The 18,109-nt window shown below is 34.7% G+C and overlaps 3 protein-coding genes across 6 annotated transcripts in view; 2 read left to right on the top strand and 1 right to left on the bottom strand.

Annotated features, from left to right (window-relative positions):
• The first annotated feature begins 656 nt into the window (after nucleotides 1-656).
• Nucleotides 657-17,396, top strand: Pc (chromodomain protein polycomb). Of its 2 annotated transcripts, XM_069043502.1 has the most exons (4): nucleotides 657-1,151; nucleotides 13,362-13,584; nucleotides 14,572-15,090; nucleotides 15,195-17,396. In XM_069043502.1, the coding sequence occupies exons 2-4, from the start codon at nucleotides 13,546-13,548 to the stop codon at nucleotides 15,783-15,785; spliced, it is 1,149 nt and encodes a 382-aa protein (XP_068899603.1). In that variant the 5' UTR covers nucleotides 657-1,151; nucleotides 13,362-13,545; the 3' UTR covers nucleotides 15,786-17,396. The 2 variants fall into 2 exon arrangements, with proteins under 2 accessions (XP_068899603.1, XP_068899602.1); XM_069043501.1 differs by lacking the exon at nucleotides 13,362-13,584 and having other exon boundaries at nucleotides 658-1,151.
• Tbc1d8-9 (TBC1 domain family member 8/9) overlaps nucleotides 17,024-18,109 on the bottom strand; it is a 26,618-nt gene continuing 25,532 nt past the window's right edge. The window contains exons 13-15 of the mRNA XM_069043500.1: nucleotides 17,611-17,839; nucleotides 17,414-17,557; nucleotides 17,024-17,353 (exon numbers count right to left, since the gene is read on the bottom strand). Of these exons, the coding sequence (XP_068899601.1) occupies nucleotides 17,135-17,353; nucleotides 17,414-17,557; nucleotides 17,611-17,839 (592 nt within the window). The 3' untranslated portion in view covers nucleotides 17,024-17,134. The remainder of the gene's footprint in view (nucleotides 17,354-17,413; nucleotides 17,558-17,610; nucleotides 17,840-18,109) is intronic.
• The window catches only part of LOC138127429 (uncharacterized), a 1,314-nt gene continuing 1,067 nt past the window's right edge, over nucleotides 17,863-18,109 (top strand). For 2 of the 3 annotated variants that reach the window (XR_011158230.1, XR_011158229.1), the window contains exon 1: nucleotides 17,863-18,062. The gene's annotated coding sequence lies outside the window, so the exon portion shown is untranslated. The remainder of the gene's footprint in view (nucleotides 18,063-18,109) is intronic. The other variant, XM_069043503.1, reaches the window with a different exon arrangement.

Genomic DNA, 18,109 nt, shown 5'->3' with positions numbered 1-18,109 from the left:
AGAAATATAAATCATTCACCTAGAATTGGTGACATTAAAGAAAACACTGCAAAACTTGGCTAAAATAATATTTAAAAAACGTAAACATTTGCCACTTTTTTTTTATAATTAGTGATAAATAAAAAAAAGCCTTGTAAAATCTGTGTGAAATAAATTCAATATTTCAACAAAACTACAATCAGAAAAATGTTTGTCAAAAAAATATTTGTTTTTGTTTTCGGTAACGCGACATTTAAGCCGAATATATTTTTTATTATTATTCATTAGTGATAAAATTTGATACAATAGAAAATGAGTAAATGTAATACTCCTATTAAAAATATTTTTTAAATTCAATCATATTGTTATTGTCATTTCAAGCTATTGGTATTTTATTAGTGTTTATTAAAATGCAAAATTAACTACCATAGAATAACGTTGTTGAATATACGTAGATTTACAAAAAAATCGACACCAACACCTGAGGAATACTAGGTGAAAAAAAAAACTGTTATGTAACGTAATAAATTTATACCATCAAAAGCGGATCTGTTCACCACGCTTTGACATGTTCTTTGAACTGGGATACGTAAAGAATTTTTTTTGGTGGTGATGCTAAGTTTAAATGTGCGAGCAGCCAACAGATTTCGAAAACCGCTTTTCTATGGTTAGACGAGTCCATAATGAATGAATCAAGGGGTGGCGGGTCACGACGCGAAGTGATTAAAACCACGGACAACGGACATCTTTTCAAGTGTCTTTAAACGCCACATTTATATAAAAAATAACTTCCATACGGTTTTTCAGTTGTGAATTAGGATGTTCGTAGTAACAATTCTCCCAAAAACAGTTTTACGTCTGAGGTAGTGCTACGCTGTTACGACGCATGGCATCCAACCCAACGACAGTAAATTCCCCGAGAACAAATGTGATGTGAACTGGTCGTGTTGCGGACGCAAATTTAGTATTTTTTAAGAGAAAACGCGGTGTTGTTTTTCTCCGGAAAATGTTGATAAAACGGCAGTCGAGTGTGTGGTTTAGCATTGTGGACATTTATGCGACGTAAACAGTGAACCTTGCAACGTTTGTTTATAGTATCTCCAGCCATAACAATGGAACTCGGTGACCATGTTTATGCCGCCGAAAGGATTATTAAAAAAAGAGTTCGACGGGTGAGTTCTGGTATTTTAAGTGGTGTTTCACCCCGGTTTCGTAGCAGCAAAAGCCACAGTCGTATAAATTTCAAGATGAAATAACCTAAAAATTACAACTGACAACACCGTTGTGCTCATGTTTGTTGTTGTCTAGAAGGCCGTGAGTCAAGGGGTATTTCCTTACGTAATTGGGGTTTCCTGTCACCCCTTTTTTATTCGGTTATAAGACGTGAGTCATGGCTGAGAGGTTTCGGGGAGGAAGTCGTAAATTTAATAAGCGAGGGTACGGTTTTTAATGTGGTCTGATAGGGCAGAATTGTGAAGTTTTAACGTAGGAAAAATTAATCTGCCATTTGATTCTAATAATAATAAATACCGATTTAAATAATTGTTACCGGGTGTTGCCATATACGACCGAAAAGTGTTCCTGAAAAATTAAAACTTACGGAACGAGTTTTACGATTGACGGACAATAAAAGATCCCATTATAGTGGTTTAAAGTCAATAAAGTAATCCAAGGCCATAATTCAAAATTTATAACTAGCTCCCAAGACCCGAACTGATGTATCAGAGATTTAAATTGGAGTTATGAATCTATAACTTGAGCACACTTTGTTGTGAGGCTTTATTGCAACTGTTTTATTTGATAAAAAGTAATAGTGAGTATGGAACTTTACTGAGCTCACTATGCAAATGTTGCCAAATTGGTAAACTGTAATTGAACAAGAATTGTAATACATACATAACGTACTCTCAAATCCAAAGCAATACTAATTTAATTATTTTTAATAATAAGTATACAATACGCACAATATTTTTTGTGTAACACCACAATGCATATTAAATATATACAGGGGTGTATTAAAAATGGCACATAATACAGGGTTATTCTGAATGATTCTAGTCGAAGTAGGCCATGCCCATGTTAGGTATGAGATTTTTGCCGCTTTCATGTGAACTGTCAATTTTGTCGCTGTCACTCATTTTTTAGGTGAAAAGTGCGGTGATGAGAATTTTATTTATTTTTGTTAAATTAACGATTGAATCCTGAAGTATTGAGTTGTTTTGCAACCAATTTTAAAACTATTGAGTTGTTTTGCACCCAATTTAACTCCCGTGTGTGAATTGTGTGTACTCACTTATTCACATCATTTTGATGTTTTTTATGTGGAGCGGCAACTATAAATTTTACTTTCAGTTTTCACGCCTACTTCGACTACAATCATTTAGAATAACCCTGGATTTACATCACATGATTTTATATTGAAATACAAGCAAAAAACTCTAGTACCATTTTACTGTTATCCCTCTGCTTATGGAGTTGTTATTAACAGTCAAATTTGAAAATTTGCTTCGATTGTTATGGAGAAATCATTTAAATAGCATCAGTGAGACATAATTCAACAAGTAAAATAAAGATTCCAGCACTAATTTTACCATTTTGATTATCGGTTTATTTGTAATTTCATTTTTAAAAATGCAGTCTGCTGTACATACATTTTGAAGCTAATGCAACATTGCAACTAAGCTAGAGTGATTTTTCGAACTTGAGTAAAGTCAAAAAGTAACAAGGATTATCATTAATGTCATTTTTGATAATGATAATACATAATTTAAAAACTATTCGTTAAGAACCAAATTCGAATTAGAATTTTTTGTTTGGTATTCAACGTAGATTCGCGTGACATAAATATTATGGGTCATTTTTAATACACCCTGTATTTATAATTTACAAAAAAATAAATAAAATTGTTGCGATTTTTGTTTGAAAATTTTTTTTTATTAGTTAATTAGCCGTATGATTTTTTTTTAACTTTAAGAATATAACATGTATGCAATATAATAAAACAAATGCTGTGTGTTTTAGAAAAGGATGAGTCGTTAGGCTTAATATGGATGGTGCCCCAGTAGGACAGTACAATGTCTTTCAGATTATTCAGGTTTTAAGAAAAAAGTTCTTAGATCAACTTTTATTCAAAATATGAAAGGAAACCGTATTTGGTTGTCTAAAGAAAAAAAAATGTATACATTTCACTTTTTATAAATTGTCAAATCAACATTAAAAAATATTTATCCTCCACAACTGACTGACCTCAACAATGATTTTTTGTAACGAGGTGCCTTTCAGGATGACCTTTTAAAATTGTGTTAGTCAAAGTGATTCTTTCAGGTTTATGGTTTTTTAGTACATTTTTTTCATAAAATGTATAAGTGCGATAACTAATTGTCAATCTTAAAATTGATGAGGGCTTTAGTAAAAATTCTCCAGTATTTTGTTTCATGAATTTTAATGGTTGTAGTTAGATTTTCTACAATTTGTATCTGTTGCCTATCAACATAACCATCCCCGTTAGCCAATTCCATAAGTTTTCGATTATGTACAAGTCAAGACAAAGACTATCCTTTTCTTCAACAACTTCAACATAATTATTCTTCAAACAAATGATTTGACGAGTCGTTATGTAGGACTGGCAGCATGTACACGTTGCAGACTCTTTAAAAAATATGGCTCGTAACATTACACCACGTGTTTTCTTATAACGTCACATCAAATACTTTCCTTCTTTTTTAAATCATCAAAGATCGCACATCTGGATCATCTGAATACAATTGTTGGCTGGAAAAAAATACCCTTCCATTCGTCGTTCTAGTATTGAGTTTACATCTCTGGTAGAGTAGTTTTTTTTTCCGTTTTTCCGCAAATGCTCTCACGTTAGATATTCACATTTTTGTATTACTCTTTGTATCGTTTTTTGATTCGCCGAACTAATAATGTTTATCCCAAATTTCTTTATTTAGTGACATATTGAAAGCTTCACTCAAAATATTTGTCGGAGACCGTCTAGTGATTGACAGGCACAATAAGACAATACATTTCTTTAAGTAGGGTCTTTGTTCGGTTTATTTAGGGCTTAAGTCAGAATTCCTTACGAAGATACAAAGACTATAGAACATAAGAAATGGACTGGGAGGCCAACAGTATGTAAAATCCTCGTCGAAAAATAGTCAATTTTAGCTTAAATTGTACCTAAATCATTTTAGGAGAGAAAATTGTCTTATAACTACCATAAATAATTCCATAAATAAGGAGGGGTTGTCAGTTTACCAGATGTTTGTCCTTCCTTGAGTCGGTACTACACAACAAAGGGGCAATAAAATTAGAGGGTATAATGGAATTATGTATTTATGGTATTTTCTCTCCTATTGTAGAATGATTTACGATTTAAGTCAAAATTGACTATTTTTCGACGAGGACTTTACCTACCCCGGATGCCATAGCAAATGTTAGCCAACAAATGGAAAATAAAAATTGTTTTTATTTAAATAGAGGGTAATTGTTCACTTTAACTACTTCTGGAATTTTCGCGTTTTTTCTGGCTAAACAGCCTCAGGACGTCCTCCTACATCGTTTCCCACTAGTCAAACCTTGTGCAAATGAAAATTTTCCTTACCCTTTAGTTATACTAAGACTTGGCGCGACCTTAACGCGACCTTGAAACACAACAAGAGAGAAAAAAAAAGGCATTTGCACAAGGTTTGAATGGTGGGACACGATCTAGGAGGACGCCCTGAGGCTGTCTAGCCAGAAAAAACGCGAAAATTCCAGAAGTAGTTAAAGTGAACAATTACCAAATAGAGTTTATCCTCTTAACCAATTGCAGTACAAAAAAAGTTATCGTCTTGCATTCAAGATATGTTTCTACTATTCTGAATCTTTTCGTGTGATATATCATATTTTTTCTACTAGAGTTTGGAAAACCAACATTCGAATACTAATTTGCGTTAGGAAAAGTGGAGTATTTCCTAACAAGGGCGGAAATAATATTTCAATACTAAAAGTTCAATTTTGATCGTTTCATAAGATACATAACTTGAAATCTGTCAAAGTTAACCTCAGAATTTACAACTAATTAATGTTTTTTAAGAGTTTTAAGTGCTTAAACTAATACGGAAAACGTTATTCAATATTCGTGCACTGTTACTTTTCAGGTATTCGGCATGTTTTGCATATTCTTCAATTTCAAAGGACTCACTTATATCAGACATTTTAATAGAATTTCCGTAATTTACTCGAGCGAACAACTTAAACGCCTTCACAAACTTTATTTTTTTGTAAACGAAATTGTTTCTCTATAGTAACGAAAGCAGAACAATCATGATTCCTGGAATAATTAATAGAATATTAAAAATATCCAAATTTAATTTATTTTCCAAACTCCAGTAGAAAAAATAATGTGTGCAGTTCGTAGGAAATTTTGGCTGCCGCCTCGATAAAAAATCCCATGCCAATACGGAAAAAATTACATTCCCTAACTTATTGCACAAATAGCTCTTTTGATGTTGCAGACTTTTGCTAAATTCTCCTTTTTTTTTACTAAGTATTGAATTTTGGAAGGTTTCCGTGTATATTCGCTATTTCAAGATTTCTATATTTTTTTAAGATTTCAGAATGATCCCATTGGTTTATTTTTTATAGAATATTTTTGCAAGAAGTCGTTAATAATTTACAAAAGGTGTTTTTAGTTTATTTTGTTTAAAAAAACATTGAAAGAGACTCAAAATAAAATTTGTCTAATTTGAACTCTTCCCTTCTTTTTCGTCGTTTTCACCTCTGCAATTAAAAAAAAACTGAAGAAAGAAACTCGGTCATTTAAAGGTGACTAGATAAAAATATTGGACCTAGCATATTTGTTGCTTGAGTGTGTTAACACACTAACGTTCTAGGTACATCTACGTACATGGCTTGTTATCTATTACTCTTAAATTATAATTATGTGTAACTATTTTGATAACACTGTTTGCTACTGATGTTGTCTTTCGGATTAAATTTTTTATAAATCAGAACATTTGGGATGAATGAGAAATGTGTGGTTTTTCAAAAGAACAAGACATTGCATTGTAAACATTCAAAGAGTAGTATCACATTCAGAAGTTAAAATATCAAAGAAATATACTGACCGGCACAAAAAACGACTCATTATGATTTCTTTAATACATGATCTTGAAGTTATATTTGTGCTTATTTTTCTTTATTATAGTTTCATGTTACCTTTTTGTCGGTTGATTTACGTGTTAAAAGATTTAATTTGACAATACGAGATACTAATTCAAAATGCTGTTCAAATTTTGGCAACTTTCATAACATATAATTTTTTCTAAAAAATTATGTACAGTTGATGGACAAATAAAACTGGGACAAAAATGACAATCACATAAGTCAAAATTTACAAATTTGCATCGTTTAATTACGACTTTATCACAAATAGGTTAACTTTGGTATGACATATTATATAGACACTGACAAATATATTGACAATTCAATGGTCTGATTTACATAGATTAAATTTTAAGTGTCCCAGTTTTATTTGTCCACCGACCGTACATACTTTTATTTTATTTTTTTAATTAAAATTTTATTTGCTGTGTTTAATGTTTTGTTTGTCGGATGTTCTTTGGCAAAGAATAACTTAAATAACACTTGTCATTACAACATGATATCAAAAACATTTTCTAAGACAATGAATTACTTAATTATATTATTAATAAAATTCAAAGTGAGTCGTTTTTTGTGCCCGTCAGTGTATAAAAAACTACACACCCAGTTATTCATTACAATATTATTCGGATGACTGTCATCATTTCCTGATATTCGTTGTTTATAAACTGCAGTAGAATAATATAATCGGAACAAAGCTGTATATGCAAGGATTATCACTCCGATATATGATACATCATGTTTTGTAGATGACGCATGTAAAATATTTAATTACAACATTCTGAAGTAATTATGCGATATCAAAATCTATTACACACGTATTTAGTATTAAAATACATACCGGGTGATCAAGAAGGACTGTTTAAGTTGGCAATACAATTAAGAACATTTTTTTATTCGGCTATTTACAACACTGCAACCGGATACGTTTTGTGGGTTTATTTGACAGATTTCTGACGTAGTATTAATAACGACAAAATGGTAGGTTATGAGAGTAAAAATTAACGACAAAAAGGAATCAGAGTTGGAATTCGGAATAATAATCTAAAAATTAACTAAAGGAAATTCTCGAAGTACTACCCATTTTGCTCTAAACATAAATTAACTCTTTTCTCGAACGATTCACCAGCATGTTTAATTTAATTTGAAATGTCAAATTTGATTTGTCACTGATGCGGCTGTCAGTGTGAAGCCGTCAACAACCGGAAGTTACTCCATTTAGAAATAAAATTCAGCATTACCAACTTAAACAGTCCTTCTTGATCACCCCGTAGTATGTATATTAAAATACAAGTTGCAGAAGGCATCTATTCAAGCACGAATTTGAAATTCCGAAACGAGCCGCGTAGTGGCGAGTTGAGGAACAAATGAGTGTTTGAAGGACCTTCTGCAACGGAGTCTTTTATGCTATTTTTTCTATTTTGCGGCTTTATACCATTTTATAAATAAAAAAGTAAAAATTTTAAATGTAGGGAATTTTGCAGTGGTTGGTGACATTTATGTGGCATAATTTTAGCCCGCTGTGAAAAAAATTAATTGAAAACGTCAGTTTTTTTTTTTTAATTTTCGCGTTTGATTGAAAATGAATGCAGAAGAAAGTTTATCACTAACGCTGCCTCAAATTAGGCAAATTGGACAAAAAACGTTAGAAAATTTACTGCCGGAGAAGTCCAAACCGCAGTATGAAAATAAAACTTTTTCTTCATTGTTATTTATTATACAGGGTGTTTTCGAAGTTGAGGCGTTCCTTTTAACATGTGGTAGTATGCGTTGTTCTAAAAAGTTTTAGCCAAAATCACCTTAGTAAAATGTGTACGGCAATGAAGATACAATAAGTTAATTTTTTTGAAATTTTTGAAACCGGTCCTGCTCAAATTTGCGGAAATTAGAATTGACAAAAAAATAATCAACTGAGCATGGACGTTAATCAAAAATACTCTCAGAGTTGTCACCTAATTAGTCGGATTGGCTTTAACATTATGAAAATAATGAGCTCACAGATATGTTGCTAATGTATATGGGCAATGTTATCACGTTATCAGAATGCAGCTGCGGCGTCCAGAGAGTACCCGATTTCCAGAAAGACACCATCCTGTTCCTGGGCCACGTCAGTTATTAATCTAGTATGTACGTTTGCAATAATGTACAAGTTTCTTGATTAAACCTTATTTATTTACCTCACATTCAGACACGAATTTGTTACAATTTGAGGCAGGAATTTCAAATGATTTATCTAGTTTACTTCACAGGAGATAATAATTTCAGGGACGCTTCTCAGCGGAGATAATAACTTCACGGACGCTGGTCAGCTCGTTAGATGCCATGATAATGAAGTGACACTTTAGCATTATCAATGCAACAGTATAATGTCATAATTTACGGACGTTTGAAGAAAATAGTAGTTTATTTGACGAGTTTGTGTGTAAATTGGGCCTTTAAAGGCCCACGAGTGCCAAAAAAGGCCCAATTTACACACGAACGAGTTGAATACAACGTTTTTTTGTTCGACGAGCCCCTTAAAGGCTCCAAATCGCTGAAAACCTTTAAAATTAGCTTGACGTATCGTTTTGACAAGTTGTGACATTTATCAAAATCCGTTCACATAGGAGAAAATTCTCAAATTCTGACAGTGTCGAACAAAAAACATATTTACGCAGTTTCAAACATCTCAAAAAATCGGGTTGACTTGGATGTTCTAAAAGAATTGTTTATTTTTATTTAAAATAAGCGAACGAGCCTGTGTAGCAATCCCTTGCTTACTGTTGATACTTTCAGAATAATTGGATCATTAAATAATGTTGATTTGATATACAATTTATTATGAAAATGTCAAGTCATAAATCATCTGTGTCGTTGTTCATTGTTGTTTAATTTTTTTTTTCATTTGTGGAAATTGATATTTAAGAACATTGCCCACGCTTTCGAAGGTTCGAAATTGAAAAACGTAAGTTAGTTAGTTGTTCTTCGTAACTTTGGAATAGTGATGTGAGGTTTTAGTTTAGGCCAGTGTTTTTCAATCTTTTTGAATACGCGATTCCCTTCTGAGTAAAAAATTCTAGCGACCCCCCAGGACCTTAATTAAACCATGTCAGTGATTTTAAAGACGACGTGTTTAATTTTCTGGTGGCCATCCAAAAAGACAGGAGTCTTGGAACTAAAAACTGAATTTAATGTTCTTACAAGAGGCTAAATCTGAATATGCCAATCATTTTTGTGACCCTGTTTGGCTATTAAAATTAACATTTCTGGTTGATATTTTTGACCACCTAAATATTTTAAACAAGAGTCTCCAAGGGAGAGAAGAAAACACTAATGGCCAAAGATAAAATCAAAGGATTCATAAAAAAAAATCGCTTGTGGTCAACATCTTTACAAAGAATGATGTACGAGTCTTTCCTTACGTTCAGAACAGGTCTCTGAAACTGGCGGTGGGCAAAGATGGATACTAAATCTTTTTTTGGATATGTCAGTACAATTGGCTGTTCTGATCGCAAAGACGAAAGAAGATCTTCTAGATATTGCTGCTGACGGCATGCTTAAAATGGAATTTAATTCGCAGAAGATTAACGTTTTCTGGATGAAGAGAAAAGAAGAATATCCAAAGCTGGCAAGGGAAGCTTTGAAATTGAGTGCCATTCGCCACATCCTACCTATGTGTACTACCGTTCTCTTCAATGGTGGATCTAAAAATTAAAACGAGAAATAGACTCCAATTAGAGAATGATTTGATAATTTGCGTCTCAAAAATAGAATCACGATTCGAAAGATTATTAAAAAAATAAACAGCCATAGCCTTCTCACTTAAATTATTGTATATATATTTTTTTTGTAATGTAGGATCTAGAACCCTTCCTAAGCAAGACTTCGCGACCTCCAAGCGGGTGGCGACTCACAGGTTGAAAAACACTGGTTTAGGTTATACATTCCCACATTATCATGTACATATTGTAAAACTAAAACTCTTTCTTACTGAACAAAACCACAGTTTTACGTAATTAAAGAAGTATATTTTAAAAGCTGCTACATGGCACGGGCAATATCTCAGCTTCAATAATCCGCTCCCGCCGTCAGGTCGCGTGTCCCCCCTCATTCCAGGGTCGTTCGACTGTCCTGACTCTCGTTCGGCTCTCCTCGGCTCTGCTACTCGACAGTCGGGGAACCCCAGAACTCGAGATGACTCTCCCGACGCTTACAATATAACCTTTTGAAACCGTTTGGAGTATATGTATTATAAAATTTTGAATTATTTAACTAACAAATCATTCCAGTTGCATACATTTAATCTTAAAGGCTGTTTTCAAGAAAACATGAAAAATTTTAAAAGTTCTATGTTTTTTTGATACAATTTTTCTTTTTTTTCTTTCTCTATTTTTCGTGGCTTTTTGTAACCAGAAACCAATACCTTTTAATAGGCCGGCGGCACTGGGGTACATTCGATGGAGTCATGACTAAATTGACAAAGTTTTTTTCAATTAGTTTATTGTGCTGACGCCATTATGTTTTCTTGAAAAAGAGTAGTCGTTTCTTCAAAAGTCCGTTATGCAGTGTTTGTTTCGGCTGTTAAAGTTGTTTTGCCAAATGAGGTATTCACACCGAATTTCGCCATTCTGTAGAAGTTTTTGATTCAGGAAGAACCTCTGTATAGTTCGTAGGCTGATAGATTGTACCTTTTTAAATTCTAGTTTCAAAAGATAACGCAGTGAAAAATACTATCCATCTCAATTGTTTCACGTTATTTAGAAAACCGTTGTAGCCTTGTAGATTAATTCCCGCCACACTTGTCTCTGTGTCAGTTTTCTGTCAAAAAACGTGCAATCTATCAACGCACGGAGTATTATCAGATGCTGTGTAAAATTGTAGACCAGGAACTATAACAATGTCAGCTGCAACGGACGTTTCATCGTCCAAAACTACAAATTCGTTCATTTATTCATTCCAATTGTGTAGTATAGTACAGCTTATGTTGTTTTTCGATGACCTGTGATGTTTATTTTTTTTATGTAGGTACACGGCAATAAATTTCTTCGCCCTGTCAATCATACCAAAAGTTTGTCGCCCGCTGAATCAAATCGAATCGAAAGACAATCGAACTCGTGACGTAAAATCAATCCAGAAATTTTGAGTGTTCGAATAGAACCCATAAGCTCCGTGGGGTTTATTGGGTGGTTTTTGGGTTTTATTCCAGTGAGGGAACACCTAATGCGTGGTTGACAGACTGTCGTCAAAGTTTAGGGCATTATGACGTCACGAGTAACTTTTGCGGGGAGAATAGGGCATTATGACGTCACGAGTAACTTTTGCGGGGAGAAAACATTCAAACTATTGTTTTAAATGGGAACGCGGTAACCTCCTAAACGCATCAAAGTTCTACCAACCTTGCCATAACAACATACAGTACAACTTCGATAATCCGGACAGATATAGTTTTGAGCCTCGCCGAATTAGAGTTTTCCGGATTAGCGAGGTATATACATTTTTGACTACTTGGATTAAGAAAAAATCATGAATTTCATCAATGACAATCTACATATCTACATAATGTATTGAAGAATAAAAACGTACATTTAGAATGAAAAAAAACTGCCATCAGAGGTTTTTTTAAATGGCAATGTCGTATTTCGTATTTTTACTACCGTTTTTAATAGATCTTTTAATTGTCTACCCGACGGTCAAAAAAAATTCCATTTACATAAGAAATTTCCTGAAATAACCTAATTTTTTTTAATAACTTAACTTTTTCAAGGTCATCGAAAAGACCAAAAAGAAAACATCAGCAGAAATCTTTTTTAAAACACTAATTGACCTGTCTTTAGATTTTTTCAAAAATTATGCGTTACGTTTTCATTTGGGTGTTTCCAGACTTTTTAGACATGCTGTATGTATTTGTAAATTATTTTATGCGGGTTATGTGGGCCATTATTATACGCGAGTGAAATGAGCGTTTTAAAGGCCCATGAGTGCCAAAAAAGGGCCAATTTACTCACGAACGAGTTTTTGGTTCGACGAGCCCCTTAAAAGCTCCAAATCGCTTAAAATCTTTAAAATTAGCTTGACGTTTCCGTTCACACAGTAAAAAATTCTCAAATTCTGACAGTGGCGAACAAAAAAAAATTGTCCACTGCATTTCATAGATTACATTGATGACAACTCATAAAACTTTTTTTTATGAAACGGAAAATATTCCCATTTTTCTTGTAAAGATTTTATGAATCAATATTTGATTACAATTCTTAGAGAAGACATGTTTATTTTATTATTGGTCAAAAAAGTGCTTTGGTCACATATTGGGTGATTCAAAATGATTGTGGCCAAGTATGGCAACTATGTACGAAAATTTATGTGGCAACTGTGTGAGTAGGGTAGAGTTGATATTTCTTTGACAGTTCATAGTCGCGCAATTTTCAAAACTGTCAAATCAATGTGTAATGATATCAAAAAAAATCAAATGCACCCTTATGAAATGTCATACAAATGACAACTCTACTTCATCCACACAGTTGCCACATAAATTTTCATACATAGTTGCCATACTTGACCACAATCATTTTGAATCACCCAATATTGTTGTTACAACCGGTACTAAGTGTAAAGTTTGATCCAGTGTTATTTTGCTGTAACAAACTACAACAGATTGCAAAGTCAAATGTTCGAAACGGTTGGAGATTGTTTTTAAAATATAAGGTGATTCACGATTAGTAATGAGCCCGATGGAATTGAAAATGCAACCCACAATACATTTGGAATGTAAAGCTCGATATTTACCGCGTCTATATCCAGCTTTACGTTCCAAATGTATTTTGGGTTGTATTTTCAATTCCGTCTGGTACATTATTACTCGTGATTCGTGAATCTCCTTGTATCGCGCGTTCGAATGACATCCTGGGCTGAGTAGGTGTTGCAAAAATTAAACCGTTTAGAACAGTGTAAAGTTTGAATTTTCCGCCGTTTATGTTTAATTGAACATGTTTGTTTTCAGCAAAGGGTGCCCTTAGTTATTTGCTTCGAGAATAAGAATCGTTAAGACATTCTATTTTTAATGTAAAACATTGCAAAGAAAGAATTTTTTGGCTCTAAATTTTAATCTTTTAATCTACGCTTTAAAAAAGCACAACAATTGACGGTTTCCAACGCCTTCCCAGTCCAGGATTTCATTTGAACGCGCGATATATTTATTTTCTTTCGTTACTTGAAAACATGTCGGGTAGCTTTCTACACTTTTCAAACTTTCACAGGATGAAATATTCAACTTACAGTGCAATCTAGGATCAAAAACGAAAATTCTTAGCAACTCCAAATGGAGCTGGTGCCGTTCTTGCCAAGAGTCGTAATGGTTAATTCAAATGGTTTCTATAGCTTCATTTACAAAGATATCCATATGTTAAAAATGACCAACGACTCCGTCGATGTAGCACTGAAATGTCAAACTTTAGGAAACAAAGTAAAAGCTGGAATAAGGTAACTTTCAAAAAACAGAGATTGTCTGAAATATTAATATTTTAAGGGTATAATTGGCCTCTTTGTTTCATCTTCATCTTAAAAGCACTGTATACGGTTTGAAATATCCACAAATCGCAAAAATTACCTTACACCATATGCAATGAATCCAATTTCTCTTGGAGGAGCAATCAAATTATAACTAGCAAAAAATTATATCTACTGGTTCATCCATTTTTCTACTTGGGAAAACAGATTAGAGAATTAACTGTGAGAATCGAACGGATAAAAGTTAATTAAAATCGTAAGAACCCAAAAGATTTGGAAGCTTCGCTCAAGAACAGAAAAAAATGGGATGGTACCATCGAGAAAAATTAAATATTTGTCATACGACAGTGTTACATTGTGTTTTAAAATCAGTTAAAAAAACAGAGTGTGTCGTAAAGACGCACGATAGAAGTGAAACTTTTGTATTACAGGGAAACATTGTAATTATTCATCAATCACTTTTAAATAGCATATTCACAACAAAATTGTATATTTTAATGAAGAAAATAAATTATAAACAACGATAACACTAAACAATATCGAAATGCGTAACTCATTGTTCATTTTTAAGCCTCCAAATTAAAGAGAGGACATTATCGATAAATGCCGTGAGTGTGACAAAGACAGAAGTATACACAATTTTAAGGGATGTTTGTATCGTGTCAAACAGATTAACTTACATTTAAGTCAGATGGAAATATTGGCGCAACCGTTGTGCGAGACACTGCTCCCACTCGACCCGACAGTGTTTACCCCCACCCCTTTTCGTCACACAAAAACGTTGCCGATCAGAATTTCAAAACCCTCCCGTAAAAAGTTTCACTTCAAAAATAAGGATCTTACCGTTGCAATTACAGTTGCCATAGACTAATATGAACATTTTTTTTCCTTTGAACTTTGAATCACCGTCAGTAATTTGCTTCCCGTTGTACACGATGACCTGACTTGTTAATTTTGCAGGGCGTCGTCGAGTACTACGTGAAATGGAAGGGTTGGAGTCAAAAGCATAACACATGGGAACCGGAAGAGAACATTCTCGACTTGCGCTTGATCGACCTGTTCGAACGATCTCAGAAGGTGGACGTACACAAACGCGGTCCCAAGAAGAAAGATCGTCACGCCGAAAAGCAGCAAGCCGAGACCGAAGACGAGGGTCGCGCCAGCGGCGAAGACAGTCAAGACGACGCCGTGACCAGTGCCGAAACTAGTAGTAAATCGACGAAACAAGAAGCCACACCAAGTGCAGACGACGAAGATACCAGGGCCGGATCCGAGGTATCGTCAAAGTCACCAGTGCCACCGGAAGTAGACGATAACGAGAATTCAAACAGTTCGAGTAGCGAGGATCGAAGGCCGATACTGGCCAGGCTAGAAATAGGAACGAAAAGAAAAGCCGAAGTTTTGTCGAAGGAAAGCGGGAAGATCGGAGTGACGATCACGACGAGTAGTCCCACAAGTCCAAGTCCGCCACCAAACAAGGTATGAAAGATACAGTAGAGTATAGAACATCTGTTAGTACCAGTGGTGATGTTTTCCTCTTTGTGAGCGAGTTAAGTTATTTGAACGGCAACTTTTCGATCCAGGTCCACAAGGTCTCTTCGGCTAAGCAGCAGTCTTCTGCATCATCGACAAATCGTGCCAACGGTCGTCAGAAGAACGAAGAGGAGACCTCTTCGGCGATACCGTCGGCGTCGAGTCCCGCCGTGTTGACGGCGACGACTCCGCGCACGTCAACCGACAAGAGTCGCAGTCCGGTGGACGCCACCCTGCCCCATTCGTCGACCAAAGAACCGGCATCGCCAAAACCGGTGGCGTCTAGGACCGACGACAAACGACCAAACACCGACCCGCCCCTGTCGCCGCCACCCAAGAAGGTCGAGATCACTCCGAAACAGGAGACGACGGAGAACGAGTGCAGTGATAACAAGGGGGACGGTAGTGGAAAACAGTTGACGGTGAACGGACACAATAACAATAATAACGTGACTGACGATCTTCCGGTCTTGACGAGTCCGGGTTCCGAATATTGGTTGGCGAGAAATCCCGTTGCCGATCAAGTATTCATCACCGATGTTACGGTCAATTTGAAAACAGTAACGATTCGAGAATGTAAAACTGAGAAGGGATTTTTCAAAGATCGGGACGATAATAGTCATTCTAGTGATATTGTTTGACTTTTACTATTTATTTCGTTGATAAGCTTAAGTCGTAAAATATAGTGATGGGCTTTTTAAGATATCCGAGTGTGGGTATCGTACAGGGTAGCTCAGTTTTAGAGCAATGTTTCCCCAAGGATCTGATAGGTTTTTAATAGACTGTTGGTGCTATGCTTTTTTACGACCACTAAACAGAAGGAGTGGATCTTTTTACAATGATGAATGTAGCGAGTTTATCATGTTTGGTTATTCTTATCGATAATTTGAGATTTGCAGGTTTAAACAAAGAAATCATTTGCTTCTGTGATATTATTACAAATATTTCCTTCAGCAGAAGTCAAATCTCTGGCCTGGCCCATTGCGTTCGCTCTAAATCTGCTCTTTCACCCGGTGGTTACAGTTTATGACTAGTTATTATTAATTAAGCAACAACAAGAATCGGTTGTAAAAATTTTTCATTCCAACGCGTTGAAAAGTTGATTTCATTTGTACATACTGTACTTCTTGATATATACTAATATGCATAGTTTTTGTATTTCTTTTTTATTGTACCTTCTAGTATTAGAAAACTTTGTTGAAAGCTTATTTATTGAGTAATATAATTTTAATTTATTTTGTACTGTCGCAGAATACAGTAAAATTTATTCGAAATTAATTCTTTTCATGATTGTGGTCTGCTTACGTTTTAAACTTTTTTAATTTCTCGTACCTAATTTATTATTTTAAAAGTTCCATTTTGCAACACCGCAGTTTAAACGTTATTACAATTTTATTGCTTAGGTAATTTTACTTAACGACATTGTACATAAAGTGTAATATACAAATGAGTTGAAAATAGTTGTTTCCGTTAATATAAGGTATTTTTGAAATAAAAAGTAGTCGAAGCGATAAGTATTGGTCTTTGTTTTTCTCTGAACGATTTTACTTGCCTGAAAAGCCACCAACTTCACTTACACCGTACGTAAAAATCTTCCAGCTATAGATTTTTTTGTTGTCTTCAAAATATTTTTCTTAATTTATTTCACAGATATTTATCATCTTTGTCACAACCAAATAGTACCTCAGAAAAATAGTTCTAAATAAAAATGTCCCCTTCCAAAAAACTTATGTGGCAATCCCAATTCGATGAAATTAAGCTAGGTATTTTTATTTTATTATCTTCTTTAGTAAAGTTATACTTTATTCTTTACGTACATAATAATTTTAACGCAACATTGCACTAGATTACATCAGGAATACAAAATAAACATACTATATGTGGATATTTACATTCATTAGCTGTACAAGACTATAAAAAGAATGAAAAGTAAAATTTCATAAAAATATACAACTGAATTTGCATTAAAATTTCTTTAAAATACAGGGAATTAAACCTTCATAGCAGGTACTTCACAGAGCGAATTATACCTCGTGAACCTTCTCCCTTTGAGTTGTTGAATGTTATCAGAGAGCGATGCTCTTTTCGAAAAGAAATCTACTAAAGGCTGAGCGTTCAGAACAGATGCTAAGAATTGTTCGACTGTGATGTACCACTGAATCTCCATTTTTGGTGTTAACGGATTGCCGTTTTTATCAGGCGACTGCAACTGCAACAGATTACATTATTATCAAAGACGTAAATGGTGCAGATAGTGCAGAAAACAAACCCCATCGACTTTTCCCGGATTGTAGGCAGCTGCTGCAGTGACAAGACTGTCATCAGATTCGTCTCTACTGATAAAGAATTGCTTTCCCACGTCACCCAGTTCCAAAAGAAGAGTGCCCACATTGGCGATGGCGTGGTAAGTGTCCTTCAATACAGGAACAAAAGTCAAGGAAGATCCACGGAACTTGCGAGACTCACCTGGTCTTCCGGCTCTGCCTGGAAAATATCGTAAACCGTTTTCCACAAAGTGATGAAGTGATGCTGCGTCATCTTCGGTACGGCCTTCAGGTTGATTTTGGTGTCCTTCGACTGTACCAGATTCCTCAGATTGGTCAAGCTCTTGATCTCCCAGGTCATTTCAGTGCTGGCGCCGTTGTTGCTAGCGAACGAGTTATCCATGGAAGAAGATTGAGATTCGAACGACTTTCTGCGAAAAAATCAAGAATGCGGTTGACATCTCCTTCAAAAGACTAAAATTTCCAGTTATCAATGACAGGCAATAATCTCAAAATTTTTGTACGCAAAAACACAGTGAAGGTATTGGCCAAATCGGTTTTCCACCTTCGGAACTCGAAGGATGCAAACGGTCTGCCGAAGACCTCGCCAATTCAGACTTGGAAATATTTTGTCAAGAATCTGCGCAAATAAAGGTACCAGTTTTTCCGAGTCGAAAACAACATAAAACCATCAAGTATTC

This window comes from Tenebrio molitor, chromosome 3, assembly GCF_963966145.1.
Source record: "Tenebrio molitor chromosome 3, icTenMoli1.1, whole genome shotgun sequence".
Classification (NCBI taxonomy): Eukaryota; Metazoa; Arthropoda; class Insecta; order Coleoptera; family Tenebrionidae; genus Tenebrio; species Tenebrio molitor.
This window is presented reverse-complemented; position numbering and strand designations above follow the sequence as displayed.

Coding starts and splice junctions, on each gene's coding strand:
- Pc (XM_069043501.1), top strand. CDS start 1,092: ATGGAACTCGGTGACCATGTTTATGCCGCCGAAAGGATTATTAAAAAA. Junction 1,152..14,571: donor TTAAAAAAAGAGTTCGACGG/GTGAGTTCTGGT, acceptor TTAATTTTGCAG/GGCGTCGTCGAGTACTACGT. Junction 15,091..15,194: donor CAAGTCCGCCACCAAACAAG/GTATGAAAGATA, acceptor TTTTCGATCCAG/GTCCACAAGGTCTCTTCGGC.